Here is a 25,613-nt window from a genome sequence, read left to right on the forward strand (position 1 = left end):
TTGTTTGGTTTGAATAACTTGTGTCATTATAATTAAACCAATGGGACACACTGTGTCACATTGTAATGGAAATATAAGTGACACTTTATAAGAAGCCCATGTCTATCATTATTATAAACATACTATTATTATAATCTGCTTATAACACTATATAAGCACTCACTCAGAGAGCCAAACTTACCGGTACATCATTATCAGAACTAAATGTACCCTTCAACTTATTGTTTATGCCATAATGACTGGATATACAAAGGTTTTGTAGCAATTTGTAGCAATTGTTGAAATATAGATTATATCTCGGCTTTGGAAGTTTTTAGACGTGTCGTGTACGTCTGGTGTACGTCTAAAATGGGTGAAAAAATGGGCTAGAAACAAACAAAAAAATATAACAGCTTCGCAAAACCAATTCAAAGACTTTAGGATGGTCCTTTCATATAAGTGAAATGACATCCGTTACAAGCAGCTACAATTTTAAAGTATACTGCTACAGTATAATGCTTTGACCCTGCACAAAAGTCAATACTTATGACAATAACTATCGAATTAAGGCAAGGGCAGTTTATTAACATTTCAATAACAAGGCAATTCAAAGTGCTTTAAAACATAAAACATGACACAGAGCATACCATTATGATTTTGTACCACTAGGGGGCAGCATAGCATCAATATATTATTGAGAGAATTATGTCCATTTGTTTGTGTCCTGAAGATTGAAACTATCAAGTAATGTATTTTCAAATCTGATGTACAGTCACTGACATTCACTTGTTATTTCTTAGTTCTAATTGGAATAATACAGTGCAGAATACATTATATATTTATAGAAAAGACAGCTGTAAACAGAGAGGTTTTTAGCTGTGATTTAAAGGAGTAGTTCACCCCAAAAAATACTTATTTTCTATTAACACACCCCAAGAAGCCTTGAATTCATGTTTTTGTTTTTGTTTTTGTCTAGTAATACTAAGACTGAACATTCTACCACTTTGTCAAAGTGGATGTCATTGAAGACTTTAACAAGAGCAGTCTCAGTGCTGTGGTGTGGTCGAATTCCTAGAAGATATAAGTTGTTCAGTCATTGAAAGACGGCTTTTACAATCATTTGTGTTAAAAAACATGATGTTTAGGTGTGGGTGGCAGTGGTAAAGTACTTGCCCACCACTGTGGAGTCTAGAGGTTCGAATCCACTGCGGAGGATCTGGCTTTGTCGAGCGTCTATACGAACACAATTGGCCCGTGTTCAGGGGAGGGAAGCCGGGCAGGGAGGGTGATATTTGTCACTGCATGTAAACGGGCTGGGGGAGAGCTCAGCAGGGAGTGTTGGGCGGGAGGTGTGAGCATAACAACTAACTCGGAGAGAAAAAGGGGTACAAATGAATGGCTACTCTAAATAATATATATATTTTTTTTAAACAGGAGATTTGATATGGGCCTAAAATTGTTAATTAGTGACATGTATAGATTATTCTTTTTTTTTATGAGTGGCTCGATGGCAGCTGTTTGAATAAAGCATGTTGTCTGTCTGTGTGCAGGTGCTGTAAGGCTCAATGTCCTGAATATCCACAGGCTCCTACAAAGAAAAGAACATATTCATGAGGTCAGAGATGGTCAAAGTCTGAGACCTTCCTACAGTGACAGACAACTTTAACCCCCCACCAATTTCCTTTAAAAATAAATAAAGCAAAACAAAAAATTGCATGCCGTATATGGATGAAACATAGTGTCTTCAGGTGAAACTGCAGCTCATGATTTAGTCTGATCTTTGTGTAACCACATTGCTCTTTGCTCCTTCCACCCACCACTTCCTGTTACCTTGGTTACAATATACGTGCACATGTACACGTATAAATACATTTATTCATACATGTGTTTTCAGAGGATGAGCATTTTGAAGCGCACAGGTCTCATCTATCACATCTTCACAACCACAACAGGAAGTGAACTGTATTTCAGACATTGTATTCTGTATTCTCATGGTCTCTGGTTTGATATAGAAATAACACTTTTATTTTAATTTACCACAAAATTATATTGTTGAACTGTTACATGTTTCCTCTGCAGTTGTCTGTAGTTTTATACGCTCCTTTTAATTGTGTGTAGTGGCCTTAAGCTTCATTAAGACACTAACAAAAACATTGCTATTGGTATTAAAATGAAATCACCATAATCAGAACCCCCACTCTGACAAAATATTAACGTAAAATTAATTAAAAGTGAAAGGACAGTTGAACACCCTTTTTTTTTTGCTTTTCAATATGACCTTTTGGAAACTAGCTTAGAGTATAGTAAAAAGTTGATTATAATACTCACACCAATAGAGGATTTTTCTTCCCATGATACACACGGTAACTGCAATTCCAATGATGATGACAGTGACTGCTGTAAGAATGTACAGCGTATAAGCTGGGGGAACATTGTCCTCTGTATGCTCTGGTACCTCTGGTACTGTGAAGGAGTCCTCTGCATGCTCTGGTACTTCTGGTACTGTGAAGGACAAACATACAGTATGTACATCTTTATCATCAAGCCAATGTATCACTGTGACTCGTATAATAAACAGGTCCCTTATTTCCAGTGGTTCCCAAGCTGAGACCCCCGCATACATGTACACACTCACATGCTCGCATGCACGCGCACACACGCACCACACGCACCACGCACGCACGCACGCACGCACGCACGCACGCACACACACACACACACACACACACACACACACACACACACACACACACACACACACACACACACACACACACACACACACACACACACACACACACACACACACACACACACACACACACACACACACACACACTTATGTTTAAGACATGTGAACCACTTAAGCCCTAGGCTGCACCAACGCTCCTGATTTCGTGTATAGAGGGGCGGGTGTATAGAGGCGCAGAGAGACTGCGCCTAATCCCATTGGTTCACCGATCTGTCCGTCAACCCCCGCCCCGTTAACACAACATTACGAGCGACGCCCACTGCACTCTGGTTGGTTGGGGAAATGAAAACTTCCTCATACCGGGTACACCGACGCGCTGGTCCAGGCTTTTATTTTTTTGCAAAACTAAACAATAAAAGCCTCGAGATCGAGACTACTTAAGCCCATACTTCTTGTACGACATAATAGCAAAAAATAGCAGATCTACAAGAGTACACCATGTCGCGATGCAATATGAGCTTGTAGGTCTGCTATTTTAGACACTTGTATAATTCTGTACTAAATTTAATCTAACAACTGTGATCTTCTCTTGGGGGTTCCTGGCACTAAACATTTCCAAATCGAGGTCTGTGGCCTATAGTATGCCTTCATTTGGGGGTCCTTGACATGAAAATGTTTGAGAGCCACAGGTCTACAATACATAGTGGGTACAGTTAAACAAATATCACAATAAGGCACAAATATTCACGATTTAAAGAGCTATAAACCTTGTTAGCATCAAAACCTTTCACCCTTATTTGATGCTATAGTGCTCTGGGATAAATATGAAGTCAGTCATATTATGTTGCTACATGTTAATGGAAATAAAACATAAATGGTCAGGGAAATACAAAACAATAAGGACTTACTTACTGTTCACAGTAACGTTCAGTTGGACAAAAGCCGTTCCCTCAGTGAACACACACTCACAGTTAGTTTCCACTATCTGCTGGTGTTAATTTGTTCAGGTGCAGAAACATTGTCACATTCTGTTTTAACAGTGTGATCCTGGAGTCACAAGAACTCTCAGAGCCATTCTCATAGTGATATGACAGTCGACAGTCTCCACCATTCCTTGTTGTTTTAATGTTACATATTATCATTTCGATGTCAATAAATGTCTGATTGGGGCATATTGGAGTGACATCTGGTTCTTCACCAATGGTTTTCCAAAGAGACACTGCATAAGGACATGTATTGAGTGAGTAAGCATGTTATTATTTATTTTGCTCACAGTACAATAATGTTAACAAAAGTGACGTATGACATCAGACTCCCAACAAATTAAATGTAACAATTTATCTGTAAGGAATCAGTCTACTTTTTGAAACATTTCACCTGAGTAACATGATGGAAGCCTGTAACTTAAACATAACATTTCTATTTTCTGTAGAAAGACTGTTATAGATCAATTACCACATCATTCTGCACGAGGAAGTTGATATACAGTAGCAGTGGCCTGTAATGTAACATAATAATATGCAATTTGCTAGAAGAAAGACTTTACAGATGTCCTACCTTCAGTGGCGTGACATGTATCAGGCAAAATGAGAAAAAACACAATTGGTATCATTTTAAAACAGTTTCCAATCATCATGGCCAGCAGTTCGAGTCAATTACTTCCCCAGGTTGTTCTGATCATGAATTACGATGCAACTAGGAAGTGACCTTATAGACAATGTGTAGCTGCTCGTTGTGGTGGGCACGCTGCCACCACAAAACCAGAGCATCAAGTATTCAAAGCATGTTTAGCTCAGACCACCTTTACTGTGAAAGAAACAAAGTCTTCAAACCTGGGTCATTCAACATTTTCTGCAACAGTCACCACTTTTAAGAGACCAAATCAGCAAGAAACCAGCTGTTATTTACTATTTTCTTGGTTAGTTACTTTCAGGCATCAGATGACATAGTGAACAGAAGTATAGGCCCCATGCATGGCAACATGTTGGGTTAAGAGCTGGGTGTACATTTTTATTTAAACCACATTAGTTTGAGAATCCTATTACTGTATCTTTTTTTTCTCATACATGTCATGGCAAGTATCATATAAAAGAACATTTCAAACCCCTCAAGAGCTCTCTGAGTCAGTCGAAGAACTATCGTTAGAGCATATTTGCATCACCCACAAAGCAGCAGCCTACAATGTGTAAAACTATATGCATTGTTCATACGCATTATGTTGTCTGTCAGCCACCGTACTAGGTACAGGGCAGTATGTGCGCATACGTAGAAAGACCAGTAGTAGTGTTATGGTTGTAGCCAACACCAGTCGGATAAAATGAATGTACCCTGTGTCACGGAGTAACAATAAAACCCATCAAAGAAACCAAAGACTCTTATTGACCACCACATAAAACATGGTGTCAGAAGTATCGAACCTGTCGCATCCTAGGACGGAGGAACGCTCGGACGAGTGAACGGACCGGAATAGTTTCACGTTGTATGCTAAAGCTACAGTGAGTGCTAACGCTAGCAGCAGAATGGCAGAGGGATTTCGCAAACCGGACCTGCTGCTGTTTGACGGCAACGTCGCTGAAAACTGGAGGATATTTGAGCAGGAATACGACATATTCATTGCGGCTGCGTGTTCAGATAAACCTCCACGTACACAAGCTTTCATCCTGCTGAACCTGGCTGGCTCAGAAGCCATAGAACGTTAACGCTCCTTCGTGTATGCCCCCGCTGTTTTCGAAGGAGTGGGGGAGGACGAGGAAATGATAATCCCCGCCGAAACGAGAGAGGACCCTGAGTGCTTGAAAAGAAAGTTTCGTGAGCTTTGCAATCCACAAACTAATCACCATGGAAAGACACATATTCTTCACCAGAAACCAGAAACAAGGTGAGACTGTGGAAGCTTATGTGAGTGACTTGAGAAATAAAGTAAAGACATGCAGATTTGGAAATCTACAGGACGAGCTGGTCAAAGACAGACTTGTCACTGGCATACATAATGACAATGTGAGGAAAAATCTATTGCGCAACAGTGAGCTAACTCTGATAAAAGCAATTGAAATAGTGAATGGGTCTCAGCCATGGTTGCGGTCCACAAGTAAACTCTGATGAGATACGACTCTGCATCGACCCACGAGACTTAAACAAAGTGCTCAAACGCCCACATCATCCCATGCGCACTGTGGAGGACGTAGCTGCGCAAATGCCACACTCCACAGTGTTCTCTACGTTAGACGCACAGAGCTCCTTCTAGCAGATTCCCTTACACAATAGTCCATGAGCCAGAGCCCCAAAATTGAGCAATTATTATCGAAAGAGTGGGCAAAACCAAACCTATATTAAATTGTTCAGAGGGTATTACAAGTTTTCTGAAATTGTATATTTAAATATGCAAATTAGGCATAGGAAAATATGCCCAAATTTGCATAACTTTCCAGAATCAACATTGGACAAAGCCAGAGTCAACATACTTATTTCATTTTGTTAAGATGTTGGATTCAAAGGTTTTTAACGAGGGAATATTCAATATCTGCTCAATTTTGGGGCTCTGGCTCATGGACTAAATGCCTAATTTGCATATTTAAATATACAATTTCAGAAAACTTGTAATACGATAAATCATTGTCTTCATGTAAGTAATCAACTCAGGAAGTTTCATCATGATAACTCTTTTTAAAATGTTGTCATTTTTTGACCTGTCATGTACGTATGGGGGAAATTACAAAATGTGTGATAACCATGAAAAAGCTGCTCCTGTGGTGAGGTTATCATACATTTATTTACTCGTATTGACCCTCTGAACAATTTAATATAGGTTTGGTTTTGCCCACTCTTTCGATGATAATTGCTCAATTTTGGGGCTCTGGCTCATGGACTACAAGGAGTCTTCCAAGCTGACAACATTCAGTACACCATTTGGAAGATTCAGGTTCCTGAGAATGCCATTTGGTATCAGTTCTGCCAGCGAAGTGTTCCAACACACGATGGAGCAGATCTTTTCCGGCTACCCGTGTGCAGTGATAGTTGATGACATCATCGTCGGAGGAAATGGAGAAAAAGAACATGACGAGAACTTGAAGAAGATCCTCGATCGAGCACGCCAAGTCAACCTAAGACTCAACCCGCTGAAATGCAAATTCAGGCTGAGCGAGATTGGCTACGTCGGTCACATATTCACAAGCGACGGGCTCAAGCCTGACCCGTCCAAAACTAGAGCGATCAAAGAAATGCCAGCACCTGACAACGTCGCAGCTTTAAGGCGTTTCCTCTGTGTCATAAACTACATGGCCCGTTTCATTCCAAACATCAGCGAGGTCTCTGCTCCCCTACATCAGCTGACGCACAAGGACTGTGAGTGGTGCTGGTACGAACAACACCAAAATGCTTTCGACACACTCAAGAGATCACTTGCCAGCCCACCAACGTTGAAATACTATGACGTGCACAAGCCAGTAAAACTTACCTGCGACGCTTCCCAGCATGGCCTTGGGGCAGCATGTCTGCAGGATGGAGCCCCCATCGCCTATGCGTCTCGCACCTTGACACCGACCGAAATGCGCTACGCGCAGATTGAAAAGGAACTTTTGGCCGTTGTATTTGCATGCTCCAAGTTCAACGACTACATCTATGGCAAGCACATACAGATTGAGACTGACCACTGGACCTCCATGTCCAAGGACATTGAGACAGAGACTATATAGTGCTCCGTCTGCAACAGCACAAAGCCCCATCAACAAAAGGAACCACTCAAACTCCACCCCATTCCTGATCTGCCATGGTCAACTGTGGCCACAGACATGTTTGAGTGGAATGGCCAGCACTACTTAGTGCTAGTAGATTCATTCTCAGGGTGGTTTGAGATAGACCTGCTACGAGGCATGACATCCACCACTGTGATAACAAAGTTAAAGCGACATTTCTCAGTTCACGGCAGCCCCCACCTCCTCGTCGGATAACGGAGCCCAGTACACAAGCCAGCGGTTCAAAGACTTTGCCTCTACATGGGACCGACCGGTGAGCTGTCACAGGCTGGAGCTCCTGCCTCTCCAGCCGGTGCCCGGGGCGTCATCAGCGATGGTGAGGTGGTGCGAGGGCCTGCGCCACCCCTCCTGCAGCCTGCCGGAGATCCATACGTCACACGGGCGGGACGCATCTGCAAGCCCAACCGTAAGTACCAGCAGTAACCGCTGCATGGTCAATAGACTGTCACAGAGACACTCCACTGAACTGTTTATTATAGGGAAGGCTGCTGGACTGTTGACTGTTCTGATCCTCTCGAAAAGGAGTGGGGGAGGACGAGGAAATGATAATCCCCGCCGAAACGAGAGAGGACCCTGAGTGCTTGAAAAGAAAGTTTCGTGAGCTTTGCAATCCACAAACTAATCACCATGGAAAGACACATATTCTTCACCAGAAACCAGAAACAAGGTGAGACTGTGGAAGCTTATGTGAGTGACTTGAGAAATAAAGTAAAGACATGCAGATTTGGAAATCTACAGGACGAGCTGGTCAAAGACAGACTTGTCACTGGCATACATAATGACAATGTGAGGAAAAATCTATTGCGCAACAGTGAGCTAACTCTGATAAAAGCAATTGAAATAGTGAATGGGTCTCAGCCATGGTTGCGGTCCACAAGAGAAACTCTGATGAGATACGACTCTGCATCGACCCACGAGACTTAAACAAAGTGCTCAAACGCCCACATCATCCCATGCGCACTGTGGAGGACGTAGCTGCGCAAATGCCACACTCCACAGTGTTCTCTACGTTAGACGCACAGAGCTCCTTCTAGCAGATTCCCTTACACAAGGAGTCTTCCAAGCTGACAACATTCAGTACACCATTTGGAAGATTCAGGTTCCTGAGAATGCCATTTGGTATCAGTTCTGCCAGCGAAGTGTTCCAACACACGATGGAGCAGATCTTTTCCGGCTACCCGTGTGCAGTGATAGTTGATGACATCATCGTCGGAGGAAATGGAGAAAAAGAACATGACGAGAACTTGAAGAAGATCCTACATGGGACCGACCGGTGAGCTGTCACAGGCTGGAGCTCCTGCCTCTCCAGCCGGTGCCCAGGGCGTCATCAGCGATGGTGAGGTGGTGCGAGGGCCTGCGCCACCCCTCCTGCAGCCTGCCGGAGATCCATACGTCACACGGGCGGGACGCATCTGCAAGCCCAACCGTAAGTACCAACAGTAACCGCTGCATGGTCAATAGACTGTCACAGAGACACTCCACTGAACTGTTTATTATAGGGAAGGCTGCTGGACTGTTGACTGTTCTGATCCTCTCGAAAAAAGAAAAAAAAAGAAGAAAAAAAGAGAGAGAGAACACTTGTTGAAACTACTACGGTACAAAAAGAAACATGTTCCATCTGATGTTTAAACAAGTATTGCACTACATAATGTTTTACCTGCATATAATGTTGATTCATTCAACTCAGGGTTTGTTATCCTCACCAAATGTGCCTGGCAAATATTTCAGTTACACTAACCTGTATTCTATTATCTCTGTTCTATGGGCATAGAAACTAAAGAGGGAGGATGTAGAACTATATGCATTGTTCATACGCATTATGTTGTCTGTCAGCCACCGTACTAGGTACAGGGCAGTATGTAGCGTAGAAAGACCAGTAGTATTGTTATGGTTGTAGCCAACACCAGTCTGATAAAATGAATGTACCCTGTGTCACAGAGTAACAATAAAACCCATCAAAGAAACCAAAGACTCTTATTGACCACCACATAAAACACATTATACTGCAATCCTTTGTGTCACAAACTCACCAAAGCATCGCTAACAGTGTCCTGACTCGACACATTCTATCCTACAAGTAAGAAAATGATTCTTAACTGTCAGGTTTCAAAAAGGAAATAGGTGTTAAACTGGTGAAGGTTTTGCTACTTATTTGTTCCTCTATTTGGTGTACAGCGAAGAGACAGATAAACCTCCACAGTAAAACATTTACCCATAAAGATTTTTTTTTGCACTCTTTAACACTCAGGATCACACAGGATTTTGCTATGTGTGATGTCGTGATTACCTTTGTTCTTATTTGACTACTAGTGCACTAACTAAGCATCTTGCTACCTGTACGTCCATACTTCCAACCCATTTGTCTTCAGGTGTAAAAGCTCCTCCACCATCATGTCCAATCAGCCCTCAACAACACAGACATTACATTTCGGCCAGGTGGTTATTGGCCCCCCAGAATCACGTAAGACCACGTACTGCCAGGGAATGCAGCAGGTGTTGGGTTACCTGGGACGTAAGGTGGTTGTGGTGAACATGGACCCTGCCAACGACAGGCTTCCCTATCCCTGTGGTGTGGACATCTCAGATCTGGTCACCCTGGACGATGTGATGGAGGGCCTGAAGCTGGGGCCCAACGGTGGACTGCTCTACTGTATAGTGTATCTGGAGGCAAACCTGGACTGGTTGGAGAAGAAGCTGAATCAGCATAAAGACTGTTACGTCCTGTTTGACTGTCCCGGGCAGGTGGAGCTCTACACTCACCAGAACTCGGTGAAGAACATCTTCTCCCAGCTGGCCAAGTGGAACTTCAGGTTGGCTGCGGTCCACCTGGTGGATTCTCATTACTGCGCTGACCCGGCCAAGTTCATCTCAGTGCTGTGCACCTCTCTGTCCACCATGCTGCATGTGGAGCTGCCCCATGTCAACGTTCTCTCCAAGATGGACCTGATTGAGCAGTACGGCAAACTGGCCTTCAACCTGGACTTCTACACGGAGGTCATGGACCTGACCTATCTTCTGGATCTGGACCACCTGGCTGCAGACCCCTTCTTTAAGAAGTTCCACAATCTAAACGAGAAGTTGGTGGAGATCGTTCAAGATTACAGCCTTGTGTCTTTTGTCCCTCTCAATGTGGAGGATAAGGAGAGCATGACGCGGGTGTTACGGACCGTGGACAAAGCTAACGGCTACTGCTTTGGAGACCTAGAGGAGAGGAACCTGCAGGCCATGATGTCAGCTGCTGTGGGGGCAGACTTCCAGTTCAGCTCAACACTGGGACTGCACGAGAGATATGTTGAAACCAATGAAAAAGCAGTGGAGGAGGAAATGATGGACCTGTGAATTACTGGACCCAAATTAATGGACAGTTAACGTCCCTCTCCTGCACTTAAGCCCTTTATACTTCCCTGATGACAACGTATAGTGAAGATAGCCTATCTGCAGATCAGTATTTTCACTAGTTTTGAAAACATTTGTGTCAATATGACATGCCCAAAATAGGGATGCAAGGTTGAAAATGCTGAAATGTTTTACTGTGCTTCACAATGATGTTACATGTGGGAGTTAGCTATAGCTACAGTATGATTTCACATTGAAAATAAATGTAATCTTGTTTGTGTCAGATCCTGTGTCTAGGTGAGACGTGACCTTTAAGAAATAACGGCTCACTGATGAATAGGCCCACCACATTGGTGTGTATCTGTGTAATGCTCTACAACCAACAGCAGAGTGTGCACTAGACACGTGCTTTGCTGCTGTTATTTTGTCTATAGCAGTGGTTCTCAACCTGTGGGTCCCCACATGATTTTGGGGGGTCCCCAGATGACAGTGAAGTGACAATGTAAGGTCTTTTAAGACCTTTTTAATACCTCAAAAAACGAAAGAGAAGAAAAAGATCATTACTGCATGAAAAGTAATCAACAAACTATACAAAAACTGGTCAAACATTGGCCAAATTGTCAAATAATATAAGAAAGAGGCAAAAGTTTAGAAAATAGCTGATCTACAAGCTCACAATGCTTCGCGTTCCGAGGCGGTGTGAGCTTGTAGATCAGCTATTTTCACAGTTTTTGTCTGTGGAACCGAGTCAAACTAAAGGTAATGCCTCAACTCCTACAATTCCAAGTGCTTGTCATGGTGGGGGGTCCCCAGTTCTAATATGATTATTCTGGGGGTTACGGCCTGAAAGGTTTGCGAACCCTTGTATGCTTATCAAACTTGGGGGTCCTTGAAATGGAAAGGATTGAGAATCACTGTGGTTGACAGTACAAAAACCTCTGCCCAGACAGCAACATATAATGTTACACATTAGTTCCTAACCCAGTAAACAGTGAATAGATAGTTGGATACTAAAATAAAGTACATCAATCAAACCCCAATGCTCGCACTAATTTCAAGATGGCCGACGGCATGAAGTGCAGAGCTGTACTCTGAGCCAAAACTTCCCTAATATGCCATTCTACAATGTCTGATCAGTGATCGAATTAACTTTTTTCAAACTGGATTCACCTGTGAACGAGACGGTGGAGGAGTTGGAATCCTTTATCGACGCGTTATATCACAAGAACGATATGTCGGCGGAAAACAAACCAGACGCCAAACGCAATCGGAGAGAGATGGGCTCAAGTGACTTGGAAGACTCAGCGGGTGATATTCGTGAGTCTCTGACAAGTATTAACCATCAGCTCAAGAAGCTTGACCTACTTGAACAGATGTTAAGTGATGTCAAAGAGCTAAAAGCCTCTGTCGAATTTAACAACAGTCTTATTGAAGTGTTAAAGGACGACAATGCCTCTCTAAGGATTGATGTCAATAACCTCCAGCGTCTAACAGCAGAACTACAAAATGATAAAGCCAACATGGCTAAAGACATCCTCGATCTACAATGCAGAAGTATGAGGGACAACATCATAATACACGGACTTCCAGAAGGTCCAAATGAAACTCACCAGAAACCAGAAGAACTTTTAAAGACATTCCTGCAGGACAACTTGAAGATGAAGACGGATGAAGTCGCGGCCATTAACTTCTCCAGAGTCCATCGTCTGGGGAAAGCCAGAACCAACCAACAGAGACCCCGTCCTATCATCGCCAAAGTCACCGACTCCAAGATGAAGTCCGCTGTCATGTCGAAGGGCAGAGAGCTGAAAAACTCCAACTACTCCATCAGCGATCAATTTCCATCGGAGATCATGAGTAGACGGAGGCTACTCTACCCCGTCATGGCGGAAGCAAGAAAGAACAAGAGGAATGCTCGTCTTTCCATTGATAAACTCTACATCGATGGCAAGCTCTATAGGAATCCCCGCATCACGTATTGGCTGAGTGGTGGAGACGAAAATATTTTTCATGATGCTCAAGAGGAGCTATCGAGTCTCCAGCAAGTTACCTCAGCCGCTGTAAACGTTGAAGCCGCTGTAAACATTGAAGCACGATGATGACGTCAGTAGCACGTTGATTCTTCAGCATGCTTCCTCGGCCGCTGTAAACACGGGCGCGTGTTGATGACGTCAGTAGTGAGTCGTCATTGCCATGACTACCCCTGACTGTACTCTAGGTCCGTACGTATGACACTGCAGACAGGTTTTTTCGAGTCTCACTTTTACTACAACATACTTTCCTTTCTCTTCATATCCTCAGCATAATTTATGTATGTATGTATGTATGTATGTGTGTACTGTATGTGTGTATGTGTATGTGTGTGTGTAGTTGTACGTGTGTGTATGTGTACGTATGTGTGTGCATGTGTGTGTGTGTGTATGTATGTATGTACATGTGTGTATGTGTATGTATGTGTGTGTGTGTGTGTGTGTGTGTGTGTGTGTGTGTGTGTGTGTGTGTGTGTGTGTGTATGTGTATATATGTGTATATATGTGTGTATGTATATATATATACATATATTTATATTATTATTCTATGTATATATGTAATTGTTCTTCTCTTTCCGTTTTATTTTGCCTCTTGTTTTTGTGTGATTCGATCTCTCTGTCTCTGTCTCTGTCTCTCTCTCTCTCTCGCTCTCTATCTATATTTTTATGTACTCTATATGTGTATGTATATGTGTGTATATGTATATGTATATGTATATGTATATGTATATGTATATGTATATGTATATGTATATGTATATATATATGTATATGTATATGTATGTGTATATATATGTATGTGTATGTATGCATGTATATGTATGTGTATATGTATGTGTATGTATGCATGTATATGTGTATATATATCTTTCTCATCCTGGAAATGTGGTCAACATATTATGTGGTCAACATTATAGTCATTTCTTCTTTCTTCTTTTTCCCCTCTTTTTTTTTTTTTCTTTGTTTTTTTCTCTCCTCTTTTTCTGTCTCGGTCTCAACACTCTCTCTTAGATGACATTCGATGATTGTGGTTTCTTTCTCTCTCCCTCTCTCTCATATCTATTTTTATTATTAATTATTATTATTATTTTTTTCTCATCTCTTGGCTAGGGAAATGTGGCTAACGCCAGGCTATTCTCCCAAATCCTTGGGCCTATGGGTTTAAGGTTAAATGGGGTGGCCTTGGGTTATTTTTGTTCTTTGTTTTTTCCGTCACCTTTTCTTTTTGTCTATGTGTTTGTTTATGTTCTTTGTCTGTTCGTCTTGTCTATACATGTATGCTCCGTATATGTGATTAGCACAGTATCATTTGTGATCCATGCTCTATATTGGTTTAGTGACAGTATTATTTTCATAAACATCAAGTGTCAATCTGGATAGTGTAAAAGGACTTAAAATAATACATTTAAATATCAGGAGCCTTAAACACAAAATTGATCTACTTAGGCCGTGGGTTGAACAACATAAACCTAATATAATTACATTGTCTGAAACCTGGCTCAATAATAAGATATCTGATAACGAAATAAAATTAACAAACTATATCCTATATAGAGCTGATAGAGGTACAAGGTGTGGTGGTGTAGTCACATATGTTTCATCTAATCTTGCGTCTGAGCTAATTGTGCCTACAGTTGAGCCTGTACATTTTGAAAGTATTTTTGTCAAGGTCATTCTACATGAGAACAAATACATAACTATTGGAAACATATATAGACCCCCTTCAGCTCCTGCTGAATCTTTCAATTGTATCATATCCACCGTTAACTCTATTAAGGATAAAAATGAACTTGCATTATTAGGTGACTTTAACAAGGATTGGGCGGACAAATCTTCTAATAGTGCAAAAAATATTATTAGAAATTTGAACCTAACGCAGCTAATCAGTGAGCCCAACCGTGTCACGCCCACATGTCAGTCACTGCTTGATTGGATTCTAGTCTCACATCCTAACAGATTCATTAAATCAGGGATTATGTCCGATTGCCTCAGCGATCACTGCACTGTATTTTGCATTTGGAAAATTAAATTACCCAAACTTCCCCCTAAATTAATTCAAATTAGGCAATATAAGAAAATCAATGTTGATTCATTCATTAATGATATCATTTCAGTCAACTGGGACCGGTACCAAATCATTTCAAATGTTCATGATGCATGGACATTTTTACACTCTGAACTCATGACAATTATTGATAAACATGCCCCCTTCAAAACCATTAAGGTCAAAGGTAGCCATCTTCCATGGATAACATCAGACCTGATAAGCACTTTTAGGCAGAGGGATAAAGCATGGGCTGTGTACCGTAGGACAAGGGATCCTGCTGATTGGGAGAAATACAGACTGCTGAGAAACAAAAGTAAAGTCATGACCAGAAACTCTAAATCAAATTATTACAACGAATCTCTTACCCGTGATTCAAAAAATCCTAAACAATTTTGGAAAAAAATAAAAACTCTAACCAATGCATCTGATAAAACTGCCAGTTGTAATCAGTTAAAAGTCAACAACACCATATTACATAATCCTCTTTCAGTAGCTCAAGCTTTCAACCAACATTTCTCCTCAGTCTGTACTCCTACTATGCCTGATCCCTATGTCATTTTCAACAATACACCACCTTGTCACAGCTCATTCTCGTTCAGGAGAATTACACCTGTTGAGGTTCTGAAGGTCATTAATGACCTCAAAGTCTGCAGTGGCCCTGGCTTAGATGGAGTAGAAAGCAAATTCCTGAAACTTGCTCAACACATACTTATGTACCCTCTCTGTGATCTCTTTAATTTATCTCTCACGACTCATGACTTACCCTCCATCTGGAAGTGGTCACGTATCACTCCATTGCACAAAGCGGGTAATGAACTGGATCCCAACAACTATAGACCTATTTCAATTATCTGTTCAATAGCTAAAGTTTTCGAAAAATTAATTTATAACCAACTGTCCAGTTATCTCTCTAAATACAATATTCTTTCATCTTCTCAATCTGGTTTCCGTTCAAATCATTCTACAACTACTGCCCTATTAAAACTCACCAACGATATATATTCTTCATCTGGCAATAGCAAACTTACCGGTGCAATCTTCATTGACTTAACCAAAGCATTTGATTTGGTTGACCACTATCTCCTACTTGACAAGCTATACTCTATTGGTCTGTCTCGAAATGCTCTTCTTTGGTTCAACTCCTATCTGCACAACAGAAAACATTGTGTTGTCATACAAGGCAGTAAATCAGACTTAGCAGTGCATGAACATGGTGTGCCTCAAGGCTCAACCCTAGGCCCACTTTTGTTTTCCATCTTCATTAATGATCTTCCGTCTATTTTTTCTGGTTGTAATGTCCAACTGTATGCAGACGACACAGTCATATACACATCACAAACTCACCTATTACAAATTCAGTCAACATTGCAATTAAACTTCAATCATCTGGAATCATGGCTCTCAGCTAATAAATTAATTATCAACAAAACTAAAACAAAAACAATGCTATTTGGGACTAATCAGAAAATTAAATCTAAAACTACAAATCAACCATACAATATTTACTGTCGTGATGGGACTCAACTGGATAGAGTTGATCACATAAAATACCTAGGTCTCTGGCTTGATTCAGGGCTATCATTCAGATGTCATATTGATAACATAGCCAGGAAAATCAACTTCAGTACTGGTGTCCTATACCGTAACAGAAACTGCTTTACTTTTACAGTCAGAAAGAAACTTGTTCAACAACTTATACTTCCAATTCTCGATTATGCTGATGTAGTCTACCAGACTGCCCCCAAAACTAACCTTCTTCCTCTTAACTCAATATACAACCGCTTATGTAGATTTATTCTTGGCTGTCCATATATGACCCATCACTGTACCATGTATGAAAATCTCAACCTGCCATCTCCCACATCAAGAAGGCAGCAGCACTGGCTGCAGTTCATTTTTAAATGTATTCATTTTGATTATCCACAGTATCTTAAACAGCTTATGGAACCTTTCACTTCTAGACATCAACTAAGACACTGCTCACAGATTTACTTTGAAGTTCCAACTGCATCTACGTCAGTTGCCAAAAAATCTTTTATGTTTAAAGCTCCTTCTGAGTGGAACAACTTACCTGTTCATATTCGTTCAATAACATCTTTTCAATTGTTCAAAACTGCCCTGTCCTCTCACCTTGAGATTACCTGTTCATGTTTCGACTAATTATCATTGTAACTGATCTATGACGCAATGTTTCATATATGTGCTATGTGTACTGTTGTAGTTGTTGTTGTGTTATCGTTGTTTGTTTTTTATCTTGTTTCTTGTTTTGTTTGTTTTGTCTGGTTGTTGTTGTCAGATGTGTCTGTAAAAATATTTTGTCTTTCTGTATGAAGTGTATTGTGTAATTTGAGGACCCCCTCGAAAACGAGATGATTCATCTCAAGGGGTTGCTCCTAATAAAGAAATTTCAGACATGGAATCTATATAAGTAGGTAATTTCACTCAGGCTTCAAGCTTACACATGCTGGACAGCTGTTTCAAATTGTTTTTTTCACTCTGAAAATTTCACGGATGATATTTCATGGTCTAAAATCACTTTTCACTTATACAACTGATTCAGTGAGGACCATAACATCAGCTGTTGCGTTTTCGTAATCAACATTTTGGATATCCTAACCAGTGTTGCCATGTCTGCTTATCATAAGCGACTTTGGGCTTGTTTTGCTGTAAAGTTGCTAGTAAATATTAGTAGTTGTGGGTTGCGTTTTTTTGGGCTTGCTTCCATTGTTTTAATTACTTAAACCAGTGGTTCTCAAATATTTTCATCTCATGGACCCCCAAATTAATATGTATTTGTCCCCTAACACCCATCTGAAAACGTTTTGTGCCAGGGAGCCCCGTATAAACCTTAAACCTTCCAAATATTCCACATGTTATTTTAAGATTGTTTTGAAAATAGCAGATCTACAAGCTCACAATGCATCGCATCGCTTGTAGACCGGCTATTTTCAAATAGCCGATGTACAGTATAGGTTCATGGTGCTCACGACACGTGGCTTACAGTCACTTCTTTCGGGCTTGTTTTCCTACACCTGGTTCTCTCACAAAATGTGGCAAAACTGGTCCTAACTATGGTATATTGGCCCTTATTGCTTATATTTTATGACAGTATGAAGTCAAATCAGATAGAAGTTATTTCACTAAGTAAGAGAATCATGAATGTGTTGTTGACTCAGACTCAGCCTGGCGTTTGCATAGATAATCAGGGAGTGTGATTTACATTGCCTTTTGTTTAACCTGGAGACATCAGGTCTAGGCTTCCTGGCATTCAGAGGCACTGATCAAAGAGCTTGGTCAACAGGTGGAGGCTATTGAAGTATATTCTCTGGTCCCAAAAGTGGCTGTAATCAGTTTACTGGGAAAAGGTTTAAGAAGAGGAGATCCAGTCCAAGTGTATTTCTGTCCGAGCATAGTTTTATTTACGCCCGACTGGCAAACTGCCATGTTGGGTCTGATTAGCAGCGCACAGCTTTCACATACAAACACAATATTTATAGTGTCTCAAATCTGGTTCACATGGGAGGGCCAAAGAGTTAAGACCCGCCCTTACTCCTTTTATCAGCCAATCCCAACACACAATACATGAATACTGCAGGGTCATGGCCGAGCCCACGCAACACTCTGTTGAAACACATTTACATATCTTTACAGTGGATCAATTTGTCTTGTTTCTATTTATCAAACTTTACTTTTGCACAAAGGCTGGTTTAGTAATCCTTGTTCAACATCTCTTAAGCTTTAGAATAAGCCCACACACTATATACTTTCATGATTGCAAACAGCAGTTTAGGAATACAATAAGTCAAATAAAAACCAGCAGTTACTTTAAGACTGAACACTTCCCTTAACTGATGTTTCTCTTGGTTTACAACACAGATCATAGTTATCAAGACTTTACTCATTTTAACTACAACATACGTTTTTACTCCGAATTAGTACTATCTTTAAAAGTAACTTTGTTTTAAACCAGTGGCTCAACCAACCTATGTAGAATGCTCAAGGTATGCAAAATGAATCAGAGCCTGACACTTTGTCCCCCATGGGGCCGAGCCTCAAACGGTATGCATACAATAGGACAAAGGCTTCTTTTCTGTAGGTACATACAAGCTTCTTTGGTTAATCAAATCAAGAGGTGTTGTCTCTCACCTGGGTACTAAGTATTTGCCTCTCTGACCCCAGGGGGCCAAGCTTCAAAGTCTGAATGCAATATGACAAAAGCTTCTCTTCCAGATGTAAACACAAGTTTCCTTTGTCAATCAATTTGAGGTGTTCTCTCTGTACCTACCCGAACCCCCATTATGTAACTGCTTACATTATGGTCAAATGGCTTCAATCTTGGGTTTTTCCACTCCTAGCACTAACTGCAAAACCCAGAATCAAGATAGTACTGTGCCACAGGATGGAATATGATTACTTATATGGAACTTATGTTTGAAACGATACTTCACTATCACTGACCCCCACCCCACATGAACCGTCTGTATTATAATGTGAGCTACAGTGTTTAAAAGGGGAATGAAATCTAACTCAGAATGGTCACACTACACCAGCCGAAGGGCTGCGTGGAGGAGCTGTTGCTATGCTGTTGTCCTTGAATGCTGAATAAATGAACATGGAACTTGGAAACCTGACGTCTCTTCTCTTCCTCTATTTCATTACAACCAACCAGCCTGCTAACACGCAGTTTACTGCCTCCAATACACGACATTTGGCGAGCCAGCTCCATTGTTGTGCTCACTTTTCCGGGTGTGCGCTTCAATTAAAGAACCTGTGTATTTTGAGGTGGCCGTGGGTGCGGGCCTGTGAGGAGGATCGGATCCATGGGTGTCTTCCTACGACGGGGAGGACCACGCGGAGCAAGCCATGGAGACGTCAGCGCGACCTACGATGAGGAACCTTGCGGCGGCGACGCTGTGAAGGCTGACTGCGCGACCGCCTCATGACCTGATCTCAGATGGCTACTCGCAGCACCTACTCTTCTCAGCTTGGCTGATGGCGGAGCGGACAACTTTCTGTGTCGAAGTGTTCCGTGGGGGGAGGGGTTGTGTGAACAGCGGCTATCTTTTGGCTGGAGGACAAAGGTACCACCTGGGACCTGCGCTCAGCTTCTCTGCTGAGGTGCGTGGACATTGAGATAGAGGCGACAAGAGCAGCATTGTCGGATGGAACACTGAACATTCAGGACGAGAGGTTGTATTTTTAGTGATAAAGTGATTTAAACTACGGAGCGTTGTTTTTGTTGCCGTGCGTAAAAGTGTGATGTGAGGATTTTGTTGTTTCACTCTCTGGTCTCTTGTATTTAATGTGAGTTTACTTTGTGTTTTATTATTTCATTGAAGAAACACTGTCTTCTGTTATCAATGTAGGCACCTCCGTTGGTAGTTATCATATGTAATTAAATGGTACAGGGTAAGCTTAGTGAAAAGCGTTATGTTGTCTTTTGGTTACAAGTTGGTGGGTCGGCGTGGGGGGACATTGGTGGGGGAAGTGTTATCGTTTAGTGTGATGTATATTTCAACTGTATTCTGTCAGCTTTCAATGTTTGTTTGCTGTGTAATATTTTATCCTAGAGTTTAGGGTTAACAGAGAGACCTGCGCACTGATTGGAGGGGAATGCATTATGTATTTTCTATAATAAGGTTTTCTCAGTTGTTTTATATTTTAAGCTTGTTTTATTTTTAAATAAGTTCCAGTCTTTGCCTTCTGTGTCAGTCAAAAGTCATGTGACCCATGACACACGCGACAGATGTTAGTCGATCCGTTACTAAATACTGATATTCTTGCTTGATTTTGTGGAACAGTTTGTCTATTTTTATTCTGAAATGACTTAATTGTGTAATTTCGATGCCTGTATCTAAGTTGTTCTGTTTGATGTGGTGTCTGATGTTAAATCTTCCTGAATGTCCTTTTGTTTAAACTTCCGGCCGGTGGTCATGGGGGATGTAAGTGGAAGAATGCTATTTTTTGATGTTTTTCTTTCATACTGTTTTATTCAATATACCTGGTTGCGAAAGACGTTAAAGTCTTTTGTGGGGGGAATATATGGTATATTGGCCCTTATTGCTTATATTTTATGACAGTATGAAGTAAAATCAGATAGAAGTTATTTCACTAAGTAAGAGAATCATGAATGTGTTGTTGACTCAGGCGTTTGCATAGATAATCAGGGAGTGTGATTTACATTGCCTTTTGTTTAACCTGGAGACATCAGGTCTAGGCTTCCTGGCATTCAGAGGCACTGATCAAAGAGCTTGGTCAACAGGTGGAGGCTATCACTGACCCCCACCCCACATGAACCGTCTGTATTATAATGTGAGCTACAGTGTTTAAATGAAAAGGGGAATGAAATCTAACTCAGAATGGTCACACTACACCAGCCGAAGGGCTGCGTGGAGGAAAGGGCTCCTGGTTCTCCTGCTATGCTGTTGTACTTGATGCTGAATAAATGAATGATCAGAACTTGGAAACCTGACGTCTCTTCTCTTCCTCTACTTCATTACAACCAGCCTGTTAACACGCAGTTTAATGCCTCAATTAAACGACATAACATCTTGTGTTGAAATAATCCAGTGCTGGTGGCAAGACGTCACAGTAAAAGCAACTCCCTTCCAGGGAAAGTTGCGCTCAACTCTTGATGTGTGGTCTCTTCCAGTGTAACAGGGTGCAGATTCTTGACAATGAAAAATAAAAAAACGTGCCGGAACGCGTCCGTTTCTCGAGGCTGCTGCTGCCTGTGCTATTCTTCATGAAAGAATCCAGAAGCTTCTCAAGAGAGCAGTGGTGGAAAAAGTACTCAAATGTTTTACTTAAGTAAAAGTATCAATACTGCAATGTAGAAGTACTCTGTTATAAGTAAAAAGTCCGGAATAGTATTGGTATCAAAATGTACTTGAAGTACCAAAAGTAAAAGTACAAAAAAAAATTCTCACAACGCGTCACAATGCCTAGGTATAAAATAGGCCTAAAGTGGTCAATGTATGTTTTATAATGTAATCATTTATAACTGCAAAGTAACTAGTAACTAAAGTTTTCAAATAATTGTGGTGGAGTAAAAAGTACAATATTTGCCTCTGAGATGTAGTGGAGTCGAAGTAAAAGTATAGACAATTGGAAATACTCCAGTAAAGTAAAAGTACCTCAAAATTGTACTTAAGTACAGTACTTGAGTAATTGTACTTAAATTATTTTTAATTGATCCTATAACATGAACCTGGAAGTTACAATTGTCACCTGGAAGTTACAATAGGTCAGGGTTTTGCTCAGGGAGACCTTGACACATAGCTGGGCTGGGAATTGAACCTAGGACCTCCTTTTTCCCCATTTGCTCTCATGACGCATTCAGCTATGGCCGTTTGTAAGTGTAAGGTCATTCCCAGGGTCCACCTTCACAAGTTACCCCATTCAGTAGGGTTGCCACTGTCATGACATTGTAGCTGTCAAACAAAAAACTAAATAAATAATATTTCCCTTGAAAGTATGCTAAACATATCAAGAGGATTTAGTAAGCTTAATAGACTTGCAACATGCACGCACGCACGCACGCACGCACGCACGCACGCACGCACGCACGCACACACACACACACACACACACACACACACACACACACACACACACACACACAAACAGCTACGTCCACACAGGGGTCGATTACACCCCGGGTGTGTAATCGGGCCTACTCGCCCCAGGCCCAGGGGCCAAATAGCTCAAGGGGCTCCTACCACAGCCTCTGCATGAAGTCGCTGTGTCAATAACAGAGCCCCAAACATCCAAACGAAGAGCCTAAACATACACTTTGAAGATGTCACAAGAAAGTGAAGTATATTTGTGGTCGAAAGAGTGGCTGTATTAGTCCCCTGGTGAAAGGTTCAAGAAGGGAAGTCCAGTCCAAGGATTTCAGTTAGGTTTCATTTTATTCCACCCAACAGGCAAGCTGCCAGGTTAGGTCAGATTAGCAGAGCGCCGCATTTTCATACAAGCATGTCATTTTATACTCTGTCTACCTTCTGCTCACAAGGGGAGGGGTCAGGTAGCTAGCCCAGCCCCTAATCCCCGTGGGCCTATCACACATCGAATACATGAATACTTGAGGAGTCGTGGCCGAACCCCCTCAAACATCCTGTTAAACACATTAGCATTGTCCTTACAGTGTGCCGACTTGTCTTATTTCCAATTATCAAAATTTACTACTACACAAAGGCTGGTTTAGTCATTCTTGTTCAACATCTCTTAAGCTTTAGGATAAGACCACACACTTTATACTTTCATGTTTGCAAACAGTAGTTAGAAATCCAATGAGTCAACATAAGACAACAGTTACTTCAGACTGAATATTTTCCCTAAATGACATTTCTCTTTGTTAACAGCACAAGTCATAGTTATCAACACTTTAATCATTTCAACTACTCATTTAAAAGGCTTTTAGTATTGTGCACATAGTCTTACTCAACTTGACAGAGTTAAAGCCAAACTTTCTTCTGTAGACTTGCTGTCCTCTGCCTAACCACTACGCATTCCCTGTCTGTAGCCAACACCCAGGAAGGAACAAAGGGATTATAATTAGTTCAAGACAGGGCATCACCTGGACTCCAGGGGGCTAGCTTCAAACAGTCTGTATACACTAGGACAATAGTATTATAATCAGCCACTTGGTAACAAAAGGTTTTTGGCTCAGCGACTTGTTTTGGTTCTCACTTAAAGCGGGTAGCTTCTGCTCCAGGACAAAGACCAGGATCTTAAAGGGTTGACTTGATCAACACATCAATAGCAAATTCAAAGTGGAGGGTATTGTCAGGGTTTTTTCCACTACCTGCCGCTCAGCTACACACAATTCTGTATCTCAGTATGGGATATGATTAATTATATGGAACCCATGTTTGAACGGATACTTCAGTCCCCTCTTGGTAGACTTAATAACGTCTACCATAAAGAAACTTTCAAACATTGGAAATAATAAAATACTGTTAAAACACTCGGGGTTAAATTCTCCGCCAGCCATCTGTCGAACCTGAAAAGACTCGCCATTAGTAGCCTATTTACGTAGCCAACTGAAACCGGAAAACAATCATCATTTGGTTACTGTTCAAAACACATCATATAACATACTTTGACAACGAGTGTCCTTTAGTGTCCACGCGCACAGAATGTTCTCTGTTCTTTCTTTTTTCGCCTGAGCTAAAAAACGCTGGTCTGTCTTCGTCTTGAGTGTCCAAGTTCTACTGGGGAATATTCAGTCCTTAAATCATAAGCTGTTCACAGCTTGGGACATGAGACAGAGGGAAGTGGAATGTGTAATGGATAAGGGGTGGGGGTTGGATGTCATGTTTCAATGACACCTACAGGGCATCTCTCTGCAAGCCCGCCCGGGTTACTTTGTTGAATCTGGAAGGCCCAGACCTGGATTCTGGATTTTCGCAGTATATCTGTGATACCACACCATCCAGCCATCTGTTTGATGGATGGGCTCCCTCCGTCCTGTAGTGATGTAGTTCGAAGGCTTCTCACCGCTCCTCATCTGCTCGACGCCGCTAGACCTGAGACACCCACTCGTCGGACCAGTAGACCTCCTGACCCCTGTGGAGATGAGTAGACAGACAGCCTTCCATGGCCCCTCCTCTCAGAAGAGGGATGAGTGGTTGACGGTTCACACCGGCTGAGCTGTAACGCCTGTCCCACACTGTAGACGATTTGTAGAGCTGTGTTGAGAAGACGCTGACCTTCCTGACATCCCAATGTCCTTCGTTGACAGTAGAAGCAGTGAAGTGTCGATGGGCCCCATCGGAGAATCCTTTGGGTATAGCAGCTGTCCTAGCATATTGGCATCTTGGCGTGTTCCTTTTAACATCCCACCGACTCCTCCCTGCTGCCACCGACACCGTCCACTCAGCCATGGTCTCCCCTCTTGGTACTGCATCCATCAGCGTCTCCAGCTTTCTCCAACGCCATCAGTTCCTGACATGAAAATACTTGGAAACAACTTTCCCTACACTTTCCCTAGGAAATTAGACATCCTTCTACAAATATCACATTTTAGCTATGTTTTAGTCAATTTATTCCTACATAAATTACTCTGGCTCAATCTCTTTTTGTTATATTTTACAAAACCATGATTCTCATTTGTTACTCATGGACCAGACCGTTTTAGCATTTTCCTAATAGTACCATTTTCCACAGTTTTAGCAACTTTTTAACTCTATTTTCCTACCAATACTTCAAAATGTGTTCTATAGTAATCTCTGTATAAACATCACCCCTCTTGGTTCTAAGTTTAGTAATATCAGAATTTTTACTCTCAATATTTTCAAAATGTTTACACGGCTTATGGCCTACTCAAATCTATTCTACTTAAGTACAGATTTTACAAAGATCAGTGCTGGTGATTTGTCGTCACAAGGGTGCAGAGCCGTTTAAACAAATGGAACGGAGACCTCCCTAACTGTCAAGTATCAAGTATTAGCTAATCTTTCTACCTTTCCTGTGGCCGGCACCCCGGGCCTGAGGGGTGCTAAACACTCCCCTACCCCAGGGATCCACCGCTATTCAACTCCAATGGGAGTATATCTAAAAGATATTCACCCCCTGACATTCTAACAATGCCAGCAGCTTAGGTCCGTTCCAGGAAAAGACTGTCCACCACTGGTGACTCCCATCCACCAACACTTACCTCGAAACTGCACAATGTGGTCAAATCTCCCTCTTTCTCAGCTTCTGACTCCTAACAGAGACAAGAACAAAGGGACATGGTAATTTTCAAGAAAGGCACATAACATCTCCCATAT

At 41.6% G+C, this 25,613-nt stretch overlaps 1 protein-coding gene across 1 annotated transcript; it reads left to right on the forward strand.

Annotated features, from left to right (window-relative positions):
• Positions 1–9,813: 9,813 nt before the first annotated feature.
• On the forward strand, positions 9,814–10,761 carry LOC308088495 (GPN-loop GTPase 2-like; the record flags this gene model as incomplete). Its single annotated transcript, XM_080432962.1, has 1 exon — positions 9,814–10,761. The coding sequence occupies one exon, from the start codon at positions 9,814–9,816 to the stop codon at positions 10,759–10,761; it is 948 nt and encodes a 315-aa protein (XP_080289088.1).
• Positions 10,762–25,613: the final 14,852 nt, after the last annotated feature.

The sequence above is a fragment of the Gymnoscopelus braueri genome (assembly GCF_963280865.1).
Source record: "Gymnoscopelus braueri genome assembly, chromosome: 7".
In the NCBI taxonomy this organism is placed as follows: domain Eukaryota; kingdom Metazoa; phylum Chordata; class Actinopteri; order Myctophiformes; family Myctophidae; genus Gymnoscopelus; species Gymnoscopelus braueri.